Source organism: Phalaenopsis equestris, unplaced genomic scaffold (genome assembly GCF_001263595.1).
Source record: "Phalaenopsis equestris unplaced genomic scaffold, ASM126359v1 Scaffold233079, whole genome shotgun sequence".
NCBI classification, from domain to species: Eukaryota; Viridiplantae; Streptophyta; class Magnoliopsida; order Asparagales; family Orchidaceae; genus Phalaenopsis; species Phalaenopsis equestris.
In genome coordinates, this window is record NW_018251033.1 from 38,010 (window position 1) to 61,154 (window position 23,145).

General features: G+C 33.9%; 1 protein-coding gene across 4 annotated transcripts in view; it reads left to right on the plus strand.

Moving 5' to 3' along the window:
• LOC110038558 (AT-rich interactive domain-containing protein 4-like) overlaps positions 1-23,145 on the plus strand; it is a 29,493-nt gene extending 6,348 nt beyond the window's left edge. The window contains exons 9-16 of one of the 4 annotated variants that reach the window (XM_020743432.1): positions 10,082-10,217; positions 10,292-10,465; positions 10,693-11,313; positions 11,443-11,577; positions 11,733-11,831; positions 21,452-21,552; positions 21,699-21,789; positions 22,615-23,145. In XM_020743432.1, the coding sequence (XP_020599091.1) occupies positions 10,082-10,217; positions 10,292-10,465; positions 10,693-11,313; positions 11,443-11,577; positions 11,733-11,831; positions 21,452-21,552; positions 21,699-21,789; positions 22,615-22,734 (1,477 nt within the window). In that variant the 3' untranslated portion in view covers positions 22,735-23,145. The remainder of the gene's footprint in view (positions 1-10,081; positions 10,218-10,291; positions 10,466-10,692; positions 11,314-11,442; positions 11,578-11,732; positions 11,832-21,451; positions 21,553-21,698; positions 21,790-22,614) is intronic. The other 3 variants (XM_020743431.1, XM_020743433.1, XM_020743434.1) reach the window with 3 other exon arrangements.

The window sequence follows — 23,145 nt, forward strand, 5'->3', positions numbered from 1 at the left end:
AAATATATATATATATATATTGGGTACCTTATTTTGATAAATTGGAAGAATAAAAATTTATTGTAACTATCATTTAGAGTTTTCCTTATGTTCTCTTTTTATTTTTGTGATGACAACATTGAATGTCATGAAATGGGTTGTGGGCTTTTATTTTGCAATGTTTGTATTTTTGTCATTAAAAGAAGTATATAATATTGGTTTGGCTTTTTCTCCTTAATTTTTTTGTTATACTCCTTCTACAGGACATTACCATTTCAATGACCAACTTTAATTCTAGTTAAATGCTCATTAATATTCTATTTCTTTTGTGTAGAATTAATTCTCAAAATAGTCATCTGCCTATTCATTTATGGCTAATTGAATCCAAAGTATCACATTTCTACATATTAGAGTCTATTTGGGCCACCTGCAGCTTTTAAGTTGTTGCGCAGCTGCAGGTGTAGAAGAAGATGTTGCGGGGAAGCTGTTGTTGGTGAAGTTGTCTTTGTTTGGTTAGTTGCGTTGTGCAGCAGCTATATTGCAGATGTTTCTGAAATAAAGATTGTATTGCCCTTATGTACTTGTGTTGTTTGTAAGATAATCAATTCAGGATTAATAACTCATACATAACTACAGAAACAAATTTCATAAATTCTCAAAAATCACGAGTTCAATTATTACATAAAAAAGTTATAGATCACTTTGCAGTGAGTAACACAATAATTAAACTAAAAAATAAAATAACAACAACAACAAGTAATATTATCATAATGTTACTTTTAATAGTAATTTTAAAATCCAAACAATCAAACCTACTAGATAACTTTTTTTCTAAAGATACCCCACACATGATTACTATCCGAAGTGGGCTCCTCGAACTCATCAACTCATCTTAAGAAATCATAGTCATTTGTTGATCTATTCTTTGGACATTTATAAAATTCTCCCATAGCTAATTTCTTTTCGTGATGTAAATACACAACATTGTAATCCATAGTTGCAGTATTTGACTCTAAAAATAGAAGTCTTTGAACTCATATTTTCTAATATGTTAGAATGTAATAAATAAAATGTGCTTCTATTACTAAATAATGATAAAGTTATAAGAAAAACTAACTGATGAGAATAACAATACTACAATGATAAAGTTCAATAAAAGGATGAGGTCTACAAACAAATACAATTTAATAATTAATCAATCATTATAATAAGATAAAAGACCTAAAAATAAAGGAATTTTTGTTGGCTTTAACAAACTAATACTAAACTCGTATATGTCACAGAAGCATATTGACATAAAGACCCTCTAAAAGAATTCCTAAGGTCATATGACTAAAAATGAAGGGGATCTTGGTTTTCCTTGATACCAAACTCATATATGTCATAAACTATAGAACATAAAGATCATCCAGAAGAACCCCTAAGGTCATATATCTCATCATAGACCTCCAAATCAAAAGACTTACAAAAAAACATTATGTGTGTGTGTATATTTATGAAATCATCCACATATCATCAAAAAGACATACCAACTTTCCAGCTCACAGGGAGTTGGAAAGTTGGTTCGCTAGATGGTCGTCACGTTCTCATTCAACTCTCAAATGACGCAGATTATACTCAACTCTTTGCTCAAAAAGTTCGCAAAATCGATAATCGCTTTATGAAAATTCTGAAATGGACAGTGGATTTTGATCCTAAATTGGAATCTCCTATTATCCCGGTTTGGGTTAATTTTCCAGGGCTCAAGGTGCATCTCTTCAATTATGAAACCCTTTATACATTGGCAACTGCTTTTGGGAAACCGCTGAAGGTCGATACTCCCACGTTTGATACAACTAGGCCATCTGAAGCTTGTGTGCTTGTAGAGCGCGACATAACTCAACCCTTTCCAGGGGAGATTTGGATTGGCTCCCCTCATCAGGGTTATTGGCAGAAGATTGTGATGAGACCTCATCCCCAATACTGCCCTCACTGTGGAATGTTTGGTCATAGCTTTTCATCCTGTTATCGGTTGCATCCCATCTAGGGTCGGCTGTAGCCCCACCTCCTGTTTCTCAGCACATTTCTGCAGAGGTTATACCCTCTTCCTCACTGCCTGTGATACCTACTGCTATGGCCATGGCGGATACGGTGCAAAATGGTTTGTCTACTGATATTGTTTTGGAAAATGTTGATAAGGGTCGATTGTTGGAGGAGAGTCAGGTGATTGCCCCTGGAACGCAGGACACGGTTGTCTTCTTCTACTGGAGTGTATATACTATCCTCTCAGGCTCTACCTATCGAAGAGAGTGCTCAGTCTCCCCTCTATGAGGGATAGGGATGAAGCGAACATTCACATTCAAATGACGAAAAAGGTGTCTCCTAATACTAATGAGGAAGATTTAGAGCCAAACACAAACCATCTTACTGCTATTAATCAGTTGGTAAAACTACCTGTTGAGAGAGCAGGTGTTTCCCAAGTATTGGAAGACTGTCCTAAACAAACTCAGGAACTCATTGCTGCAACTGTCTTTCCTTTTACGGATCAGACTGAACAGTCTTCAGAAGAAGAATAGCAAGTTTACACTTCTGGGCGGAAGAAAAAGGCTGGGGACACTGTCCAGCTTGGAAACTTAATGGATGATACATTGGTCACTCCTGGCAATGGAACAACACTTCAGAGTTTGCTATCTGGATCCGCTCCAAGAACCAGAGGAAGAGGCAGGGCCAAACTATTTGTTTTTGCATGTTTTCCTTTTTTGAGTCTTTTCTATCTTTTTGTTGGGATATCTTTGTACCATGTATCGTATGAGTAGGACATCATCTATTGGGTCCTCTTATACAACTTTTTGTATCCTTTTTTATTTCAATATAATCAGCCCTAAGGCTTCCATAATATATATATATATATATATATATATCTTGTTTTACTCACGATTGCCTAGGAGGTCATCCTAGTTGGATAAAATATAACATTCTGATAGAAAGAAAAAAATAACGCAATAGATTATGAAATCATCCACATATATCATTGAAAAAAGAGTCAATATTAATAGACTAATAATGTCTTTATATGATGACATACAAGCATCACTCATTAACTATTGCATTTGTAATCTGCTCTCATCACTAAATCATAACTTCAACATGCGTTTCATTCTACATGCAAGAGTTACCTATTTCACAATCATTTCGTAATATTGACTCCCCAAGCGAGTCATATGCTTTAGGAGGAACAATAGATTGATTTTGTTAGCATTTTTAAAATCAATTCAAATGTTGTAGGATATTGGCGAATATAATTATGGAGATTCATTTTTGCAGTCACAATCTTTACATGCTTCCTGAATAGATAGGCATACATCTTTTGAACTTTTGAAGAATAATATTTTTTTCCCAAACATCAAATATTCTTTTAATAACACCCCGTAAAGAACAATGCCACTTGTTAAGCATTTATTTTCTCCCCCAAACTACTTGTCTAGCTCGTTCAAAATCTGGTAGATGATATCTCTTCTCAAGATATGACTTAAATGCACATTGTAAAGATAATCAACATCACCAGAGAATATTTTTTACATAGAAATAATCCAATAATATATGTTAGAAAATTAGTTATAAAATTTACTTCTTTGGGGTTTCTAAATGTGAGGCGGGATAGGAAAATTATAATGACTATTTCGCCCAACAAACACTATTTTCTTTTTCCAGTTATTACAAAGGTGAAACAAATATTGAAATCACATGCAATCATAACGTTCTGTGTTGGTGAGTCATAATGCCTGATGTACGTAACCTTTTCTCTTCTAGGCACGTCAATAGTTCCAATGCAATTCTATAAGTTGTTTATATTGAATGAGTATATTTTAAATACATTGTTGAATATGAATATCAACATCTATCTTAAAATATGATGTGTTTCGGGGATCATTTAAAATTTCTTTGGGTGTGCTCCGAAATGTTGAGTTTTTAAGTGTAACAATTTTGAAAGATAGATTAATCAAAACATTCAAACCAACTGAAAAAATATCTACTAATTGTTTCCAAGAAGTGTTGGAATCGCTCTGTGGTAGACTGAAATGACTAATTTTGTGATAAACTTTAAAGAGTTATAACTAATACTTTTCTTGAAGTCATTCTGGAAGATTCTTGGAGACCATGATTTTGATGTAGTTCCTCTAATAGATCTATAAAAACTTCTTGTTGCATATGAAACATGTGAAATTTGATTGGGTGGCCCAAAAATAACTCTATAATGCATTTGTCCTCGATATTTGATAATGTCATGCAAGGAGTACGCATAATATATGAATTATAGTATATTTATATATCAAATAAATAGATGTTGCGATAATTTTTTTTTGGCGTTGTCAAACTCCTTTGTTCATCATATATCTAAAAAAAATACGAAGTACTCATAGAATGATGAAATCACATCAAACATAAATATGTTTCGCAATGTGTATATGGAAATGAGTTTGTTTAGATAATACATCAAACAAGTATGATAAACTAACATCATAAAAAACATTACACTCATGCATCACGATTGTGTTATAAAAGAAATGAATGTAATTAATCTTATGCTTAGGTGTCATTGAGATAAAAAACTCTATTGGTTTATCCAACAATTTCATGAAATACAAGTATACAGACATTTCTTCATAAATTTATGAAGTTTCTTCTATTATTTTCTTATCTTTTGGAATAGATGGTGCTGGTGCAAGTGATCTGCTAGGTTTAGAGGGAATACTAGTTGCGAAATTTGATTTTGTAGGAATTCGATAACATTTTTTTTTTCCTTTCTTTCACACCTAGGCCACAAAGATGGCTCTCATTTTGAATGACTGGATCCAACATATTCAACGATAATAAGAATGGATCATTCACTTGAGTCGGTTTTGTGCTCATAATTTACAGGTTCAGATATATCAATGTTCAGTTTTTGAAATGGGGTTCACGCATAGGGCTGTAAACGAGCCGAGCTTGAGCGAGCTCGTGTTCGGCTCGTTCTAAATAGCTCGTGTTCGAATTGGCTCGTTTTCGAAATCGGATCGTGAACAGTGTGTTCGTGTTCAGCTCGATTTAAATATTCGTGTTTGTGTTCGGCTCGAAATTGGCTTGTTAAACTAAAATTGAGAAAAATAGATGTAAAGTGTAGGATTCGAACCTGAATCAAATCTATAAAAAAAAGACACTAACCACATTGTCACATGAGGTGTTATGATTTAAACTTAGACATAAATATGTATAATATATTATTATTATTATATAAATAATATATGTAATATATTGTTATATAAGAAATTATATAATTTTTTTTTTCAAGCCATTTCGAGCAGAACACGAGCGAACAAACTGTTGTTCGTGTTCGGCTCGTTTACATTTCGAGCTTAAAAACTTGTTCGTGTTCGGCTCGTTAGGCTTAACGAACGGGCCGAACACGAGCTGTTCACGAACAACGAGCCAAATTGACAGACCTATTCACGCATGATCATTGGTGGCAATGACGCCAAATACTTGATCTCACCTCTTCTCTAGTTTTGGGTCAATGCCGCTAAATTTAAATTTTTTCACGTTTGGCATAACCTACAGATGACAGATATTAAATAAATGTTGAATTATAGAATGCTTTAACATAAGCATGTGGAATAGTCTTACTAAAAAATACAATTTCAGCTATAATATTTCCTTCCACCATTCTTAAGATGCATCAATGACCCATTTTGTATGATTCCATCCAAGACTTATAGCTCATCACTTTAATTCTTTTCATAAATTTTAATCTTTTTTTAATTGATCATACTTATTCTTTAATTGCATTGTATCGTGCTCTCTTTCAATTTATTTCAATGTCATGTCGTTATTCTTTGTTGACACTCACACAACACTCAAATATGTATTTACATATCTCACACAATAACTTTCATATTTATGCACATAACACTCAAATATGTAAAATCATATCAAAATGAACACTATTACCGCATAAACAACAAGTTGAAATCATGCGAAAACAGTAAAATACACACGAATACAACTACATGTAAGTATGTAAGAATTTTGTGCTAGGTTTATAAATTTCCCTAAACTTTATAGAAGAATCGCACACTTTTTATGTAAATATCCCAAACTTTTCTTATTTGTGCTTGAGGCATAATTTTTTCACCAAATTGCTATTCAGCAGTCAGCAAAATTCTTAAATCCCCACAAAAAGTAAGCTCAGAGAGATCGAAATCTCCTCATACGCATACTAGGAAGCATTTATCCCCATAAACTATTCCAAACCGTCATAACACAAATGAAAATCCACACAGAAACTCCAAAAAATATGTGCGAAGAGATGAATATCCGACGACAAACTCCGAAGAAATTAGGACAGATAGATCAAAATCCTTATGTAAACAAGGACAGAAGCGAGGGCAAAAAAATACTTGTGAAACTTCTTGATCTTCACTGTGCAATAAAAAAATTGGCAAATAACAAACCTACAAAATCCATGGCAGAGATCCGTTGAAGGTACCTCCTACACAGATAGAAGAACGAAGATTGAAGGTACTTCTCCCCGGATCCCTTGTCTTCGTGCACAAGAGCTGTTGAAGAGGACAGGGCAAAGCAAAATTAGGGAGATGGAAGCGTCCGAGAGCGAGCGAAGGGCCGTGCAGTAATAACTATTACCAAAATGTGGAATGCTGGCAGAGAATAGCGACATAAAAATCATGTTAATACGCGCCGGTGTGGATAAAACACAACATAAATGCGTTAAACAAACCGAACGTCAGTCCCTGAATTTATAGAACTTATCTAAAACCGGTCCATAGAAATTTTGATATAAAATTTATCACATTTTATTCTCTCGAGTATATAAAGCTGATCTAAATTTACTTTCTAAGAGGTTAATTTGGATCAAGTTTGCTTATTTGTGGGATTAAACTATAGAAATATAATATTCTATGACTAAATTGATCACATATGAATAGTCAGGGAACTATTTTGAATTTTAACACTAAATTAATGAAACTATTTAAACTAGTTATTTTTTAATCTTCTAACAATATTGATGTTTTTTTATCAATTTTAAATCCACTAAAATTGCGTATCATGTACTAGTTAGCTCTACATCTAATTCTGAACTTTTTTTTTTCACTTGCTTTTTTTAAACCAGTCACTTTCTTGATGTGTCATCAATAAATAACCATCACCATGATATTTGACTCCGAATATCTTTTCTAAGCATCATTTTTGTCAATATAATAAAATATGGATATAATATTGATCATTTGCATTATTTTATTATGGCTGAAAACTATTAGCCACTTCTAGGTATTGCCCAATCATATAAATATCTCAATATTTCAATGTAACCTTGGTTCACAATTTTCTTCTTTATCACATCAGATCAACTTCCTCAAATTTATCTATTCTTTTTTTATTAATTATATTTTCCTAAAACTCGCTTTCATTATAATACTTCTGAATATAAAATCAAATTGATAGGTTTTTTTTCTTCTAAGCCAATGTTTCTATCTTATCATTTTACTTTAATTATATCAATCGTAAGTTTGATTGTAATATAATAGAAACGTGTGGCTATTAATAACCTTAAGAGCTTATTAGTGTGCTTAGTCTTTTTTTTGGGTGGGCTACAAGATTAGCCATATCACTTTCTAATAGCAAGTTACATCAATATATTGTCCAAACAACGTGTGGATACATTATGCACATCAGTTTGGCTTAACGAGTCGTATTTGTGTTCGATTTAAAAATGATCTAACCCAAATATAACCTACATGAATGTGACCCATTTTTTTCAATGAGTCAAAAACTTCTATTTAAATCTGATCTCACTAAACCCAAATTTAATTTGACATAACATGAAGACCATTTAAGTTGTGTCCGGGTAGTTGCAGTTTGACTCAAAATAGACATGACTCCTTTATTTGAACATGCAAGCTTTGAAAAAAAAAACAGGTAATTTTATTTGAATTTTTTGATTAATAGAATAATCAAATAGATTAATTCATTTTTTTGTATTGATCTGAAGTATGTCGACATCATCCAAACCAATTGTATTTCTTTGGGTTACTCAATTTGAATTGAAAACTTGAATGATATATGGGTTGACCTGAGCCTACTATTTTTGTGTCAGGTTTGAGTTGTGTTTTTGGTTGATCTCAACTTTGACAACCGTGAGTTATATTAGTGCACTTTTTTTGTGCCAAACAATGGAACTAGAAGAAAAATGAGTAGAGGGACTTTGGAATGGGTTTGGAATGGATTTGGATTGTCTGTCATGTGACTTTTAATAGCTAGTTTTTTTTTCGTACTCTAAGGAGATTAAGCATATCTTTTTCCTTTTTATTTGGGTTTGTTGGAATATTTTTATTATTGTTATTTGTGTAAAAAACATATAGTCTTAAATTTTGATCAATGAAATTCAAATGGGATTACTCCAAAACAATTCCTCTTTTCCTCCAAGTGCTATTTGACAACCACATAAAGGAGAAAATTCAACCCCAACAGCAGTACAAAGCCTATACAACCGTTAAGAACTCTCTGGGGTCATTGAGAACAATATTGATGAACCTTCATATTACTTCATTGAGGACAATATAAATGAACCCTCATGTTACTGGAATGAGTTGGAAAAGATTTAAGCATAATCACTTTTCCGGATCTTTCCTTCGACCTTAAATCAATTTCATTTTTAGATTTTAAAACGGATTTGGATTGCCTTTGACGTTTTTTAATGGCTAGTTTGAGGATTAAGTATATCTTGTTCTATTTTATTTGGGTCTGTTGAAATATTTTTATCATTGTTATTTGTCAATAAAAATGGTTACGCATAAATTCTCATCAATGCAATTCAGGGAGGTTCCTCCTCAACCGTTTCTCTTTTTTCCTCAAGTGCTACTCGACAGCTTCTAAAGTGGAAAACTCAACCCCAACACCAAGCCTCTCCAAGTTTAAAAACTCTCTAGGGACATTAAAAACAATATGAAGGAACCAAAATGTTACTGGAATGAATCGGTAGCTTGAAGTATTAGGCATAATCACTCTTCCAGATCTTCTCCTTCTGCCCTAAAATGATTCCTCCACTTCTTAAACCTTCCAACTTCAACTATCCTTAATCAATACCAACATATAATAGCCTATGACATTCCCGTGTAGTTGAATTTTTGACATTTTCATTTAATTGTTTTTGCAAATATATGATATTTATTTTTCTAATGATTGTGTCTACTTTTTCATTATTCTTCTCAGGATCCCAAATTTCGCACAACAAATCTAATTTTAGTTTCAGAGTAGATGGTTAGGTGGCATTTGCCCGCATTTCACCACAATCAATTTATTCGTGTTAGTGTTGACCTTACCAATACTATCTATGTTTTCATGGGTAGGTGAAATGGTTTTCATGACCTTACCAATACTGCCTAACCTTTCGTTGTGCCTTCTAGGTGAAATGGTAGCCTTGTCCAATGCAAATTGGTATGGGTTTTTGTATGTTTGTTGTTTACCTAATGTCAACCTTCAATTTTTTTGTCTGAGGCTTAGGAACGGTAACATTCTTTTATGCAAAATTAATTCATCACACTTCTTTCAGTGAATTGTTAGTTTCTGAAAATTTAATGTTATACAGCGGTTATACAGCGTGTTTTTTCCATGAAGTTTGAGATGAAATGGGAATGGTAAATTGCTTACAATCCTTCATGAATGTTCAACCGTCTTAATTACCTCTACATTATGTTTGTGAATAGAAGGCACTTAAGAGAGGTTGTAGTAGTCTTTTTTATCATTTATGATATTTTTTTTCAATGATTATATTATGAACTACTGTTCAGCATGTGCATACAAGAGTTTGAGTATCCATTTTTATCCATGTGTATATATTTTGAATGGATTGCCTTCTTACATTTTTCATCTGAAATATATTTGTTTCAGAGGTTTCTGCCCATGATTTGAATCGTTTGAGAAGCCAGTTATGAATTGTGCTCAATAAGAACAGAATTCTGAATGCTCGTCTCTTGAATTCATATTTTTCACTTATTCCCTGGACGTTTTTTCTTATATTTTGGGTATGAACTGGCTCCTCGTACTAACTGGTTTCCGCGAAATGTTTCAGTGCTACACCACCACCTTTCCAAGCTGGAGCATTTGAACCTGGAGTTGTGACGATGCGTTGTGATCTTACTACTTACAGTTCTGCTCATATATCTTTTTTGGTGTCTGGTAGCCCACAGACATGTTTTAACGATCAGGTACAGGCTCAGTGTTCCCATTTAATTTTATTTGAATTTTACCACCACGTTTAACTTGGTTCTGCAAAATACAGGTTCTTGAAAGCCACATTAAGAATGATCTTATTGAAAAGTCTCGGTTAGTTCATGCTTCATCAACTTGTGATGAAAGCAAATCATCATTACCCGACTCATTGAGTTTTGGTTCCATTGCTTGTGGGGCATCTGTATTTGAAGTACGCATGAAAGCCCCAGCTTGGGCTGCCCAGGTATGTTTCTTACATTCTCCTTCCATGCATCTCCAGGAGGACTCTTCTTATCAAGTTAAATTTTAAGGGCTATATGAAAAAAAAAAAAAATTATTCGTATTAATTATGTATGTATGTATGAATGCAGTTGTCTTTTGATGACACCATGAATCTGGGATTGGGATGATTAGTCTCTCTTTCTTCTTTTTAAATTTATAAAAACAGGCATCTTTTATATTTTTATATAGGTTCTTAGGCATCTCGCACCTGAAATTTCCCACCGCAGCCTTGTTGCTCTTGGAATTGCTAGCGTTCAGGGCACTCCAGTGGCTTCCTTTGAGAAAGAAGATGCGGATCGTCTCCTTTTCTTCTGCACAAGACAAGGCATGGAGTTCTCTAGCGAAGATGTTCTCATTAATCATATGCCAAGGTGGTGTTCCTCTCTTGTCTGTGACAGGTCTATGCCTAATCCAGAATTAAAACCAATCCTTCATTTCAACCTAGCCGTGGGAAATGGAACCATAAAGACAAAAACTGATAGGAATCATAACAATAAAAGATTAATGGAGTGGAACCACATTTCAGTCTTGCATTCCAGAAAGAAATTGAAGGTTGCTGCAATGAGGCCTATTCCTCACTTGAGACGGCATAAGATGCTTCCATTCTCTGAAATGCCTGTATCTGCTGCCTGTAAAGGATGTAGGGCAAAGCCAGGTCCGGCCACAAAATGTAACTCCGTCCCTGTAGCTCCTATGAGTCACAGGAAATCAATACGAAGCTCTTTCCAAACTCAGCAAATACTTCCTCTAAATCCTCTCCCTATGAAGAAGCATGGATGTGATAGGGCTACTATCCAAGTTTGCACTGAAGTAAGCTACTGTGTTCGTTATTTATTTATTATGAGCAAAACATTTATTTATTGGCTTTATCCACATGTCTAAGTGGGTGATTTTTTTCATTTGATTTTTTTATTCTTTCTTTGATGTTGTCATTCTTAGGAAGAGTTCTTGGAAGATGTGATGCAGTTCTTAGTTCTTCGGGGACACAATAGACTTGTTCCTGGGAGTTTATCAGAGTTTCCTGAGGCCGTTCTTAATGCTAAGCGGCTTGATTTGTACAATTTGTATAAAGAGGTTAGTCAACTATCTTATCTATTTCTTTCATTTTTATAATTGAATCATAATCTATTTTTTAATAGATTTATTCCGATCATCTATCTTTTAATAGATTTATTCCGATCATTGATGAATTTATTCATTGGGATGTTAACATGTAATAATATGTACAGGTTGTGTCAAGAGGAGGGTTTTATGTTGGTAATGGCATAAATTGGAAGGGTCAGGTCTTCCCTAAGATGCGAAACCATACACTAACCAATAGAATGACGGTATTTCGTAACTTTTAGTCTTTTTATATTTCTTTGTCATAATTTTAATTTGCTGTATGCTGCTTCTATTTATGTAACTACTGTAAAATAGTTGGACTTTATGGTACGGCGCAGAATGCACAAAATTGGAATAATTTTTTTTAGATGACCCGAGAAAATATAGTGTTTTATACAAGGTCAGTGTTGTGCAGCTATAGAGAGGGGGAAGCGAGAGAGGAAAAAGTTACATTTTTATCACTCAAATTATTTCCAGAGCCAGGGCTTGTAACAATGTTGGGATCAAGGTTTCGAAAACAGGACCGGACATCAAACGTGAAGAAGGAAATGTTCAATATTTATCGATTTTACTGGGGTTTGAATCAAATGACATAATAAATATAAATAACAAATATTTTAAATTTCAAATGAAAGGTACAAAATTATAAGTGTAGCACTAATGAGTCATAAATTATATTGAATTAAAATCTTAGACAAAATAAAAAACAATACCAACAAGCCTTTATCCCACTAAGTATTGTCGGTTACATGAATTCTTTTGCTCCATTGCGTTCTATTGACTACCATATTTTCATTTAACTCTAATAGATGAAGAACATTTTTATACAAATTTACCAAATTTTTTTTTAGGTATGCCACTGCCTTTAATAATATAAGCCGAATTTAAAACATCTACTCTCCAAACTGGATTATCAGATGGTCGACGTCTAATGTGACCATACCATCTAAGATGACTTTCTCTAATTTTGTCCGCCATCAGAGTTACACCAACCCTATCACGGATATATACATTTTGCATTGTCTCTAAGGATCTGTTTAGGGCAGCTACAACTTAATTAAAAGCTACTACCCAGCAGCTGTGGCAAGAATTTGTTGCGCGGAAGTTGCTGCGGATGAACTGACTCTATTTGTTTTTTGCAGTTTTGAAATAGTGGTATTGCAAGTGTTTCTGAACAAATGACTTTTCTATCTATGTATTATAATGTTGTTTATAACACAACTGTTCATTCTTACACCTTCCATACTTGAAAGCAAGTATCCAGTTCGAACTTTACAAAATAAAAATATACAACAGTAAGTAGCACGACAATCAAAATTAAAAAAAGACTATTAAAATAACATTTAATAATATGGTAGTATTATTTTTAAAATTCACTTGATTTATATCACAAGATAAGCGGTCCTTCAATGAATCTCTCCACGTCCAATTACTATCAGCGGTGGAATTTTCCAACCCATCCACCCATTTAAAGAATTCACAACATTCTACTATTGTCATCGGATACATGTAAAACTCTCTTGTAGCTATGTGATTGTCTTAAAGTAAACAGGGAAGATTGTAGTCTGCAGCAGCAGTACAATGCTCTTGATGTACTGGAAATCCTCGATCTCATCTTTTCTGAAGGCTTTAAACCACAAAGCGCAGACTCTTAGATGCAACATTAGTAGAAATGAGTAATAGAAGTAAGCAATTAATTTTTTATGCAGCTGTCAGGTCTCAAAGAACACAATATATAAATCAACGAATCTGTCACTATAATTAGATAGCAAACCTTTTAAAAATGACATCCTTGGTTGTTTTTAACCGACGTGATACCGATTTCGTGTGTGTCACATATGCATAACACCAAAAAAAGACCATCTAAAAGAACCTAAAAAATCATAGCACTGAAAAAGAGAAGAAACTTGGTTGCCTTCATTAGGATTTCATATGTGACAAGAACCAATAACAGATATTGGTCATCTAACAGAACCCTTAAGGTCGAATGTCTCATTATAGACCTAAAAAAAACATGCAATAAAAATTTATATTAAATAATTTATTTGCGGTGCCTCATGGCCATCCAGGTGTGAAAAAACACATGCATAAGAAATATAAATAAAATAAATAAACATAACTTGTATAAAAATTTGATACAACAAACAATAAATATTTCCATAATACATTACAAATAGCAACAAGAAAACAAACTTTCCTTCCATTTGCCTCCAACTATAGCATCTGTAATTTGCCTCGTCAACTCTATCATCTTGTTTTTACCTTCCCCATCGTGGGTGCAAGTCCCAGGCAAATCAATTTCGGCCTGTGATGATGATTTCGCAAAGTGATATTCATATGCTTCAACAAAGATGTGAATGATCTTCATCACCTCTATTAAAGTCAATGTTATTGCGCAAAAAATGCAGCTGAATATAGTTTTGAGGAGTTATCGTGACGACCACAATTTGCACTTGATTGGGAAATGAATATGTAGGCATATCCAGTAGTATGGCCTATTTTTTTTTTAAACCCCAAATGTTCTTTTAGTGACACATCGTAAGGATGAGTGTTTTTTTTTAACATCTTTTTCCTATCCCGAGTGACATTGCTAACCCTCTCAAATGAACACTAAATAAAATATGACATAAAAGAGCACTTAATCAGATTTAACTGCATTTAACATTAAAAATAGCATATAAAGAACACTCCACTGCAAGAAATAATTTGAAGGTGTCCAAATTTAAAAAAAAAACAAATATCCAAACAACATAAATTAGTCCATCAAATAATACAAAATTCATGCATCTGAATTGTCGTAATGATATCTTAGGTAATTAATCCTACGCTCATCATAAATTAGTCCATCAAATAATACAAAATTCATGCATCTGAATTGTCGTAATGATATCTTAGGTAATTAATCCTACGGTCATCATAAATTAGTCCATCAAATAATACAAAATTCATGCATCTGAATTGTCGTAATGATATCTTAAGCAATTAATCCTACGGTCATCTTTTATCGATATGAAAAACTCTCTCCTGTTCGGGTCTTCCAATATCTTCATGAAAAACTCTCTTGTTCGGGTCTTCCAACATCTTCATGAAGAACAAGTAAAGCAACATGTTCTTATCAATTTCTGAGTATCTTTCAGAATTCTCATAACCCGCTGAATAGAAGTTGCATGTGACCCACTAAGCTGGCTAATGCATGAAGCCACCAATTGAGAGATCAGACTTCTGATGAAAGTGACACCTTTTTTCTTTTTCTCAACCCTATGACGTTTAGATCAAGTGGTAGATCATACTGCATGTAGATTGGAGTTGGACCTTTCATTGGACCCAATATATTGCTCCGCTTCTAAATATTTAAATCGGGCTTCGTGCCCTCTCTCACTTGGTCCCCATGTTTGCACTCTTGTGGCCACCACTCCACCGAACATACGATCCAACTTATGTTCAAGCTTAGTGTCAATGCCACTGAATTTTAATTTTTTTGCAGTTGACACTTCCCCCAAATCAATTAATAAATCTTTAGATTGATCAATGAAAATGTAGTAACTTTAAAATGATTCTTTAGAAGCATCAATAGTTCACTTTATAGGATCCCAGCCCAAGCCTGTGGATCCTCGCTTTAGTTCTTTCCATATTTTCCCGTTCTTGTTCAAGTGATCCCATTTTTTCTTAGAATGCATTCCATCATACTCTCTCCATATGTTTTTTTTAACTTTTTTTATTAGATTCTGCCAACCTTTGTTAAAATAAGTGCTTGGCCTATTTTCCAACTTGACCTCTTTGACACAGAGGCCACATAATATTAATCTCATCTCTTTATCCCAGGTAGCAGACTATCGGAGTTCTATTGCCTTGCCCATTACAACAACTAGCATGCAAAGAACTAAAGAACATAAATTTATGAGAGATAAATAAAAAAGTAAGAAACATAAACATCTGCAACACCACCATCGCATCACAACCACCACTATTATATTTATCAACACGTCACACTTCTTCATCACCAACACTATCGTCACCACCTTTACAACACACCACCACCTCCACACAAACTACAACCAACATCAATAACACACCACACCGCGACCTCCACACCACACCACACCACCTCCTCCACACCACACCACCAACCACTAACATCAATAGCAGACCACACCATTCCACCACCCCAACATTACCTACCTCCACATCACCACTTTACCTCCTCCAAATCAAACACCACCAAAATCATAGCACACCAACAACATGACAGACCGAACAACATCGTTATTTCCTCATGCCAACAACCACAACACAAATAAATGAAGCTATCCTCTAATTTCCACTCTATTTCCAAAAAAAATCCACATGCCACTAAAATCATAGAACTATAATTTTCACATAGTAAGAAAAACCGCAAAATCAACATCACAGCACAACCATGCCGCAATCCATCAACATCACAACATAGCAAGAAAAATCGTAAAATCAACATCATAACATCATCAACCGAAAAAGAGCACAGAGAAACCATACCATCACCGAGCACAAAGATACGCAAATAATCGCAAAATCAAATTGCCCAATATGTAAAGAATACATTTGGGCGACGGAGAGCGAAGGATTCAAACGGAGCCGAAGAACAGAGTGGATAGGAGAAGAAAGGCAGACTCTCACCGCAACAATCATCGAAACCAAAGGGCCGGTTTGGAATCAACCCTAGCCACCAAAGCCATAGAGGGGAGAGGTGAAATCAACAATAACCGCAACAACCAACGCAGAGCCGAAACCAACAACCACCATAGAAGAAAGACCAACTCTAGCAACTGAAGACAACCTTAGCCACAACGACAAAGGAGGGGGGAGGGAGAAGAAAGGCTAACTCATCACAATAATCACTGCAACCAACAACCACCGAAGTCAACAACCATCACAACCAATTACACCGAAAAAGCCAACCTTAGCCATCGAAGCCACATAGAGGAGAAGTGACACGCGAGAAAGGGGCACTCGAGAGCACAGAGAGCGAGCGTGTGGGTAGAAAAAGGAAAAATATCTTGAATAAACATGGTCCACAAAATCGAACCCGTGACCATCGTTTAATTAACTATTCTAAAAAAGCTTTTAGAAACAGGCATAACCGGTGCTTCCCCACCACACAACTCCTTTTAAGCTGTGCCAAACTCGCCGTAAGTGTCAAGCCACTCATTCACTTAAGCATTATCTTCTTAGCAACACTTAACTTTATTTTATGCTTCTCTTTGAAAGGCCATTATTTTGCATCATAGAGCATTGTAGATCTCACCACCATCTTATAAAATATTCCTTTCAGTCTGAGTTGAACTTTTCTATCACACAATAATCCTGATGCATTTCTCCACTTCAACCAACCAACTTGAATTCTACTAATAACAATATAAATAATGTAAATAAAATGTAAACAAAAAACTTTAAAGTTTCACAAATTTGATAAAATGAAACTTGTGATAAAAAAAGAAATGACACTTAAAACTATAAATGAAATTAAAAATAATTTAGTTTAAAGACGACATTAAAAAATCGTCTTCGTTGAAGGTCTCCACAAAAATTATTTCCTCAAAAGTTATACGTTTACTAGCTCCTTCTCTGAAAGCTTCCAAATCATCATTTTCAATACTTTCAGTAGCATTATTGAAACTTTCACTTATACATATAAGACTTTCTTTTAAATATGCATTATAAGCAAATAAATAATGTAAAATTTTAAATTAAAAGAAAACTTACATTGAGTTTGTATATTAGATACTCTGTTTGGATCTTCAGTAAATGAAATAATATCCTATCTATAAATTTCACTCTAAATTGTTATAGTTAAGTTCAGGAGAATGTTGTACATCAACTACTAAAAAATATATCATCTCAATACTCGTGCAATCTAACATATCATAACTTCTTTTTTTTAATATGCAATCTAAAAATATAAATATAAGAAATTTTCAACTACGTATTACCAATTTAGCATTTATTAATAAAAATAATAAAATATTCTTCCTCAAATATAGAAAAACATATTATCTATTTTCTAAGTTGAGATTGTATCACATATATACAAGATCATTTAATCTTTGATGCTCTAGATGATTCTTTGTTTTGTATGAATTTGCTTAAAAAAACTCTAATTTTTTTCACATCCCCAGAAGAAGTTCGACTAAGAATCCTTATAGTTAAATTCTATTGATTTGGAGCACTTGAGCTAAACATCTTCCACCATTCATCTAGTTGAAAAAAATGAAAAAATTAAAAGTGATACAACTCAAATACTTGTATAAATGCAATACTAATTAAATATAATATATGAACCTATGGGGTTGGATCTCCTTTGACATTGTCAGGCTTTTGATCTTTCAAAATATTTAAATTATAATGAAAAAGTCTAACGTCGTTCATCGCCAATGTATTCTTTGTGCATGTATCTTTGTTTTCAATAATCTCAATCAAACCTTGCATAATCTCATGCTTATTACAACAATTCTCTTTATCATATTGGAAATGGGGGTTCAATAAATAGGCTGCTGCATGAATAGTTTGTTAAAGTTGATTATCCCATCTACTCTTGATGATACTTTTATATGGTTTGTATAACCTTTTTTTTTTCCAAAATATAGTCATTATTGTCTTTCTTACTATGTGCATATCATTATATCAATATCCAAGTGAAGGTTTTTCATTAGAGTCAACAACACGAACATATAATTATTTTAAAAAAATTAGACAATATAGAATGATATATCATAATACTACTATTATTATATGATAAAAATCATAGTTTACATAAATGAAAAATACTAAGCTTATCAAGTGTCCTGATAACTTTGACATTATACAATGATCATTTCAGAAGTCAAATGATGGAAGCAACATCTTTTTCTTTTGTCGATAAATACAACTTTGAGTCTGTGTAATATCTACTTGTGATAAAGACCTGCAAAGCATGTTTATGCTCATAGACACTCTTCAAAGTAATAGAAGTAGTAGCAAATCGGGTTGCTTTAGGATCCATCTCTTTCCACCCTGGTCTTTTTCGTAGCAAAAATAGTATGAAAACACAATTATGAATAAATATTATTATTTTTGAAGCACTTTTTGCTAGCTCAATGACATGTGAAATGCTACCAGTATCTTTTAAGATGTGATTTAAGCAGTGAGTAACACAATGTGACTAGTAGATATTGTCATATCTCATGTAATAATTCTCCAGCCTTCTTATAATTTGCAATATTGTCAGTTACAAATTGCATCACATTCTCTCGTCATACCCATTAAACAACTTCAAATAAAACACAATGTTGTTGCAGCTTTCTTAATTTTGGAAGTATGAACGAATTTTATAAATGGTATATAACGTGGACAATAAATTAGAAAGTTAATTAAAGTTCTATTTTTATTGTCTCTCCATCCATCAATCATTAAGGTATATTTTATGTCTTTCCAATTGTAAAACCCAACAAATAGCCTGTACTCTTCTTAGCAATCACTTAATAAGGTCACTCTCATTCTATAATAAGTGGAGTTCGTTTTCAGGCCCAATAGTTGTAATTGTGAACTCGATGCATTTGTCGGTATGCAACAATAAAAAAATCATCTAGCTATGGCCAAATTAGCACGTTGTTTAACATCTTTAGATACCAAAATACTTTTGATAGATGGTTGTGAACTTGGTTTTGTTCTTGGAATAAAATAATTTTCTATTTCATCTATTTTTTTCTTTTCTTTTTCGAACTCTTTATTATGTGCAGTTGAACTCTATTCTTTGATAAAATAATTAGAACCTTTCTCTTCTTCAATAATTAAATCTTGATACAAACTTCTACTCTCTTCTTTATCAGCCATTTTTTTTTTAAATGTTTATTTTATTAATAAGTTAAGTGTTGCCGAGATGAGAATGATTAGGTGGATGAATGGCTTTACACTTAGAGACAAAATGCAGATTGAATATATTCGTGATAGGGTTGGTGTAGCTCCTGTGACAGAAAAAATTAGAGAAAGTCGTCTTAGATGGTTTGGTCATATTAAACGTCGACCATTAGATGATCCCATTAGGAGAGTATATGTTTTAAATTCGACTTGTTAAGAAAGGCAGAGGTAGACCTAGGAAGACTTGGGCTTATTGTATTAAAAATGATCTTAATTTACTAGAACTAAATGAAAATATGACACTAAATAGGACGCAATGGAGAAAAAGGATTCATGTAGCCGACCCCACGTAGTGGGATTAAGGCTTTGTTGTTGTTGTTGTTGTTGTTGTTGTTTATTTTAAATTCTCTTGCATCTGATTAACATATATCATGTGATACTTTTTTACATTCAACAATATTACCCTTCACCCCAACTAGGTGATGTTTGATTATGTTAATACCTCCACCTTTGTATATAGTTCCACAATGCAAGTATTTTTACAATTTTTTTTTTCTGAGACTTTTAAATTTACTAATGATTTCAGGCTATATCTACTTCTTCTCGAACAAATTTGAAACTCCGTATATTTTCTATAGCTATATAACAGGTTGACTTTCTGAAGAATCCATTATAACTAATTATTTTTAAACAATAATAAGAATGTATATAGTTAGGATTGTCAATGCAAACATTTTAAGGGAAACATGTCGGATTACTTCCATAGTCCATACTCTTATTCCATAGAAAGCTAAAGAAATCACTATAAACATGTATGAACATGGACACATGAAAAGGCTTACATAAATGAGCCTCATCACTACAAACATGACTCGTAAAGTCTACTTTGAATGATATGTCCAATTCCTTTCTCAATCCTCGAAAGTATTAAGTGATATTATTTTAAATGAAACAAATGCCTCACCTAAATAGAAAATATATGGAGTTTCAAATTTGTTCTGTAAATTTTCATATTATGATCCACAATAGTTTTTTTCTATTTTGAATTTTTTATAGCTAACTGTGGACATTTATGAAGTTAGAGATTCGTATTACTTTGGAGGATTGGTAGATATTTTGGTAACGGCAAAGGGCAAACCACCACCCCAACAACAACAACAACAAAGCCTTAATCCCACTACGTGGGGTCTGCTACATGAATCCTTTTTCTCCATTGCGTCCTATTTAGTGTAAAATTTTCATTTAGTTCTAGTCAATTAAGATCATTTTTAATACAATAAGCCCAAGTCTTCCTTGGTCTACCTCTGCCTTTCTTAACACAAGTCGAATCTAAAACTTGAGGATTTGATTATTGAGGAAAGAAGAAAGGGAAAGCCAGAAGGCGAGAAGTGCTTATAATGGTGTTCGACTCTTGCTTTACTTGGAGCAAGAGCTTCGAATGCTACTGCACGAAGCCGAGAAGTCGGAAGGCGAAGAGAAGAGAGCTTCGAGCCTACATTTGCACGGTCTCGTAGTTTGAGCCTTTGAGATTTTCGAGCTTCTATTAACTAGGAAGAGGAGGCTTTCAATCACAATATAAAATTAGGGCTATAAGAATTATGGGTATTATGTAAGGAGAATCGTATGCAAACCGGTGAACCGATTCGCCGGTTTACCGGGTCGAACTGCCGGTTCAACCGGTTTTCGGCAGTTTGAAGGCTAAATTGGGTTATAAGGGTTTTGGATCGGACCAGCCGTCGTTTCACGGTCAAACCGGCCAGGTCAGTTTGATTTTTAAAAAATTTGATGCTTTAGATTTAAGGAAGAAAATGATGTAGAGAGACTCGGCTATATTTAACGATTTATTTGTGTTTATTGGTCTAGCCTCAAGCACCCAGTATTCAATGTAGAGAAACATTGCAATTTAAACTCCCATATTTTCCAAGCCTTTTGTTCAATGTTTATATACTTAGTAGTCCTCATTTCTCTCTTGCAGGGCGTTGGAAATACACTTAAAAGACACTACGAGACATACTTGCTAGAGTACGAGTTAGCACATGATGATGTTGATGGAGAATGTTGCTTGTTATGCCATAGGTCAGACAATCATTCTCCTCTACCTCACCCTTTTTTTAATAAACAAATTCCTTTTTTTTAAAAAAATTTATTCCTCTAGCTTATTCTTCATACGCGGTTCATAACTAACTAATTGATATAAATATATATCAATATGATATTAACAGTAGTGCTCCTGGGGACTGGGTTAATTGTGAATTATGTGGTGAGTGGGCTCACTTTGGTTGTGACAGACGACTAGGCCTCGGTACTTTTAAGGTACGCAGTTTCTTTCTGTCTGCATATTAACATTTTTGTTTTCATATTCACTATGCATTTGCCAATCAAAATGCCTTTTGTCCCCCATTTGCCAATCAAATGCCTTTTGTCCCCTAACATAACCGTTCAAGGGGTATTGAAGGCATTCTAAAAATTTTATGTTCGTGAACTTGCAGTCCACGACAAGAGAGAATTTTCAATCTGGAGTTCGAATGCAGCTCTACATGCAGATTTCCAGTAAATATGCTGCTATGTGTGCTACATCGTGAAGGTTATTGGAGGGTTATTTAAGTGAAACCACGGATGTTATTAGGGGGTTATTGGGGGTTATTGTGGGGGTTAATGTTGGGGGTTATTGAAGTGGAATTGTGGAGGTTAGTGTTGGGGTGTGATGGTGGAGGTTATTGCAGGGGGTTATTGAAAGGGGAACCGCGGAGGTTATTATGGGGTTATTTGGGGGTTTTTGGGGGGCTATAGTGGGGGTTATTGCGGGTGGTTAATTGAGTGGAACCGCGGAGGTTATTGCGCGGTTATCCAGGGGTTATTGTGGCATTATTGGAGTTAATACCCGAATAACCCCTTCTAATAACTCTTCAATAACTTCTCAATAACCCTCCAAATAACATCCGTAGTTTCACTCCAATAACATTCTCAGTTCAACTCCAATCTTTTTTTAGGTGCGCCTGATATAGCACACATGGCGGTATATTACTGGAGTCCGCACATAGAATTACGTCCGGAGTTCGGACAGAAAATTTTTACCCACAATAAAGTCTTGTGTCTGTATATATCTACCGGAGTTGTTTTTGATTAAAATTTTGACAGGACTATTCAAAAACGGATGGATTGGAATACATGTGCCCACAATGTAGTCTAACAAATTACAGCGGCAAGAGGAAGCCTCTAAAGAAGGCTAATGGATATTCTAGCACAACTGTGCCCTGACAACTGTAATATTTATTTTTTTCTTTTGGTCCTTTATTTATTTATTTATTTATTTTATGAGAGCCCCAATTTCGGGAGGGCTGATTTTATAAGTTGCTTTTGATGTCTAATTAGGCCAGATTTTTAGCCAAATTCTTATATTTGTTTGCTAGCATTAGTAAAAGATGGAAATGAGTTGTGTTTTTTAGGCCGCTCTTGATTTCAGATCGCTACCAAAGTCTTGGGCTTTTGCTTGTAGTTTTTCCTCCTGAGAATTAATAGCAAAGATTGCTGGGCTGGCCTAGATTGATAAACAAAATGTGGAGAATAAATTGTACTCTATAATGAGACACTCTAATTAAGTTCTCATTTATATGAAATGTAAATGATACTGGAGAGATATATGCTGATAATAAAACAAGCATATACATC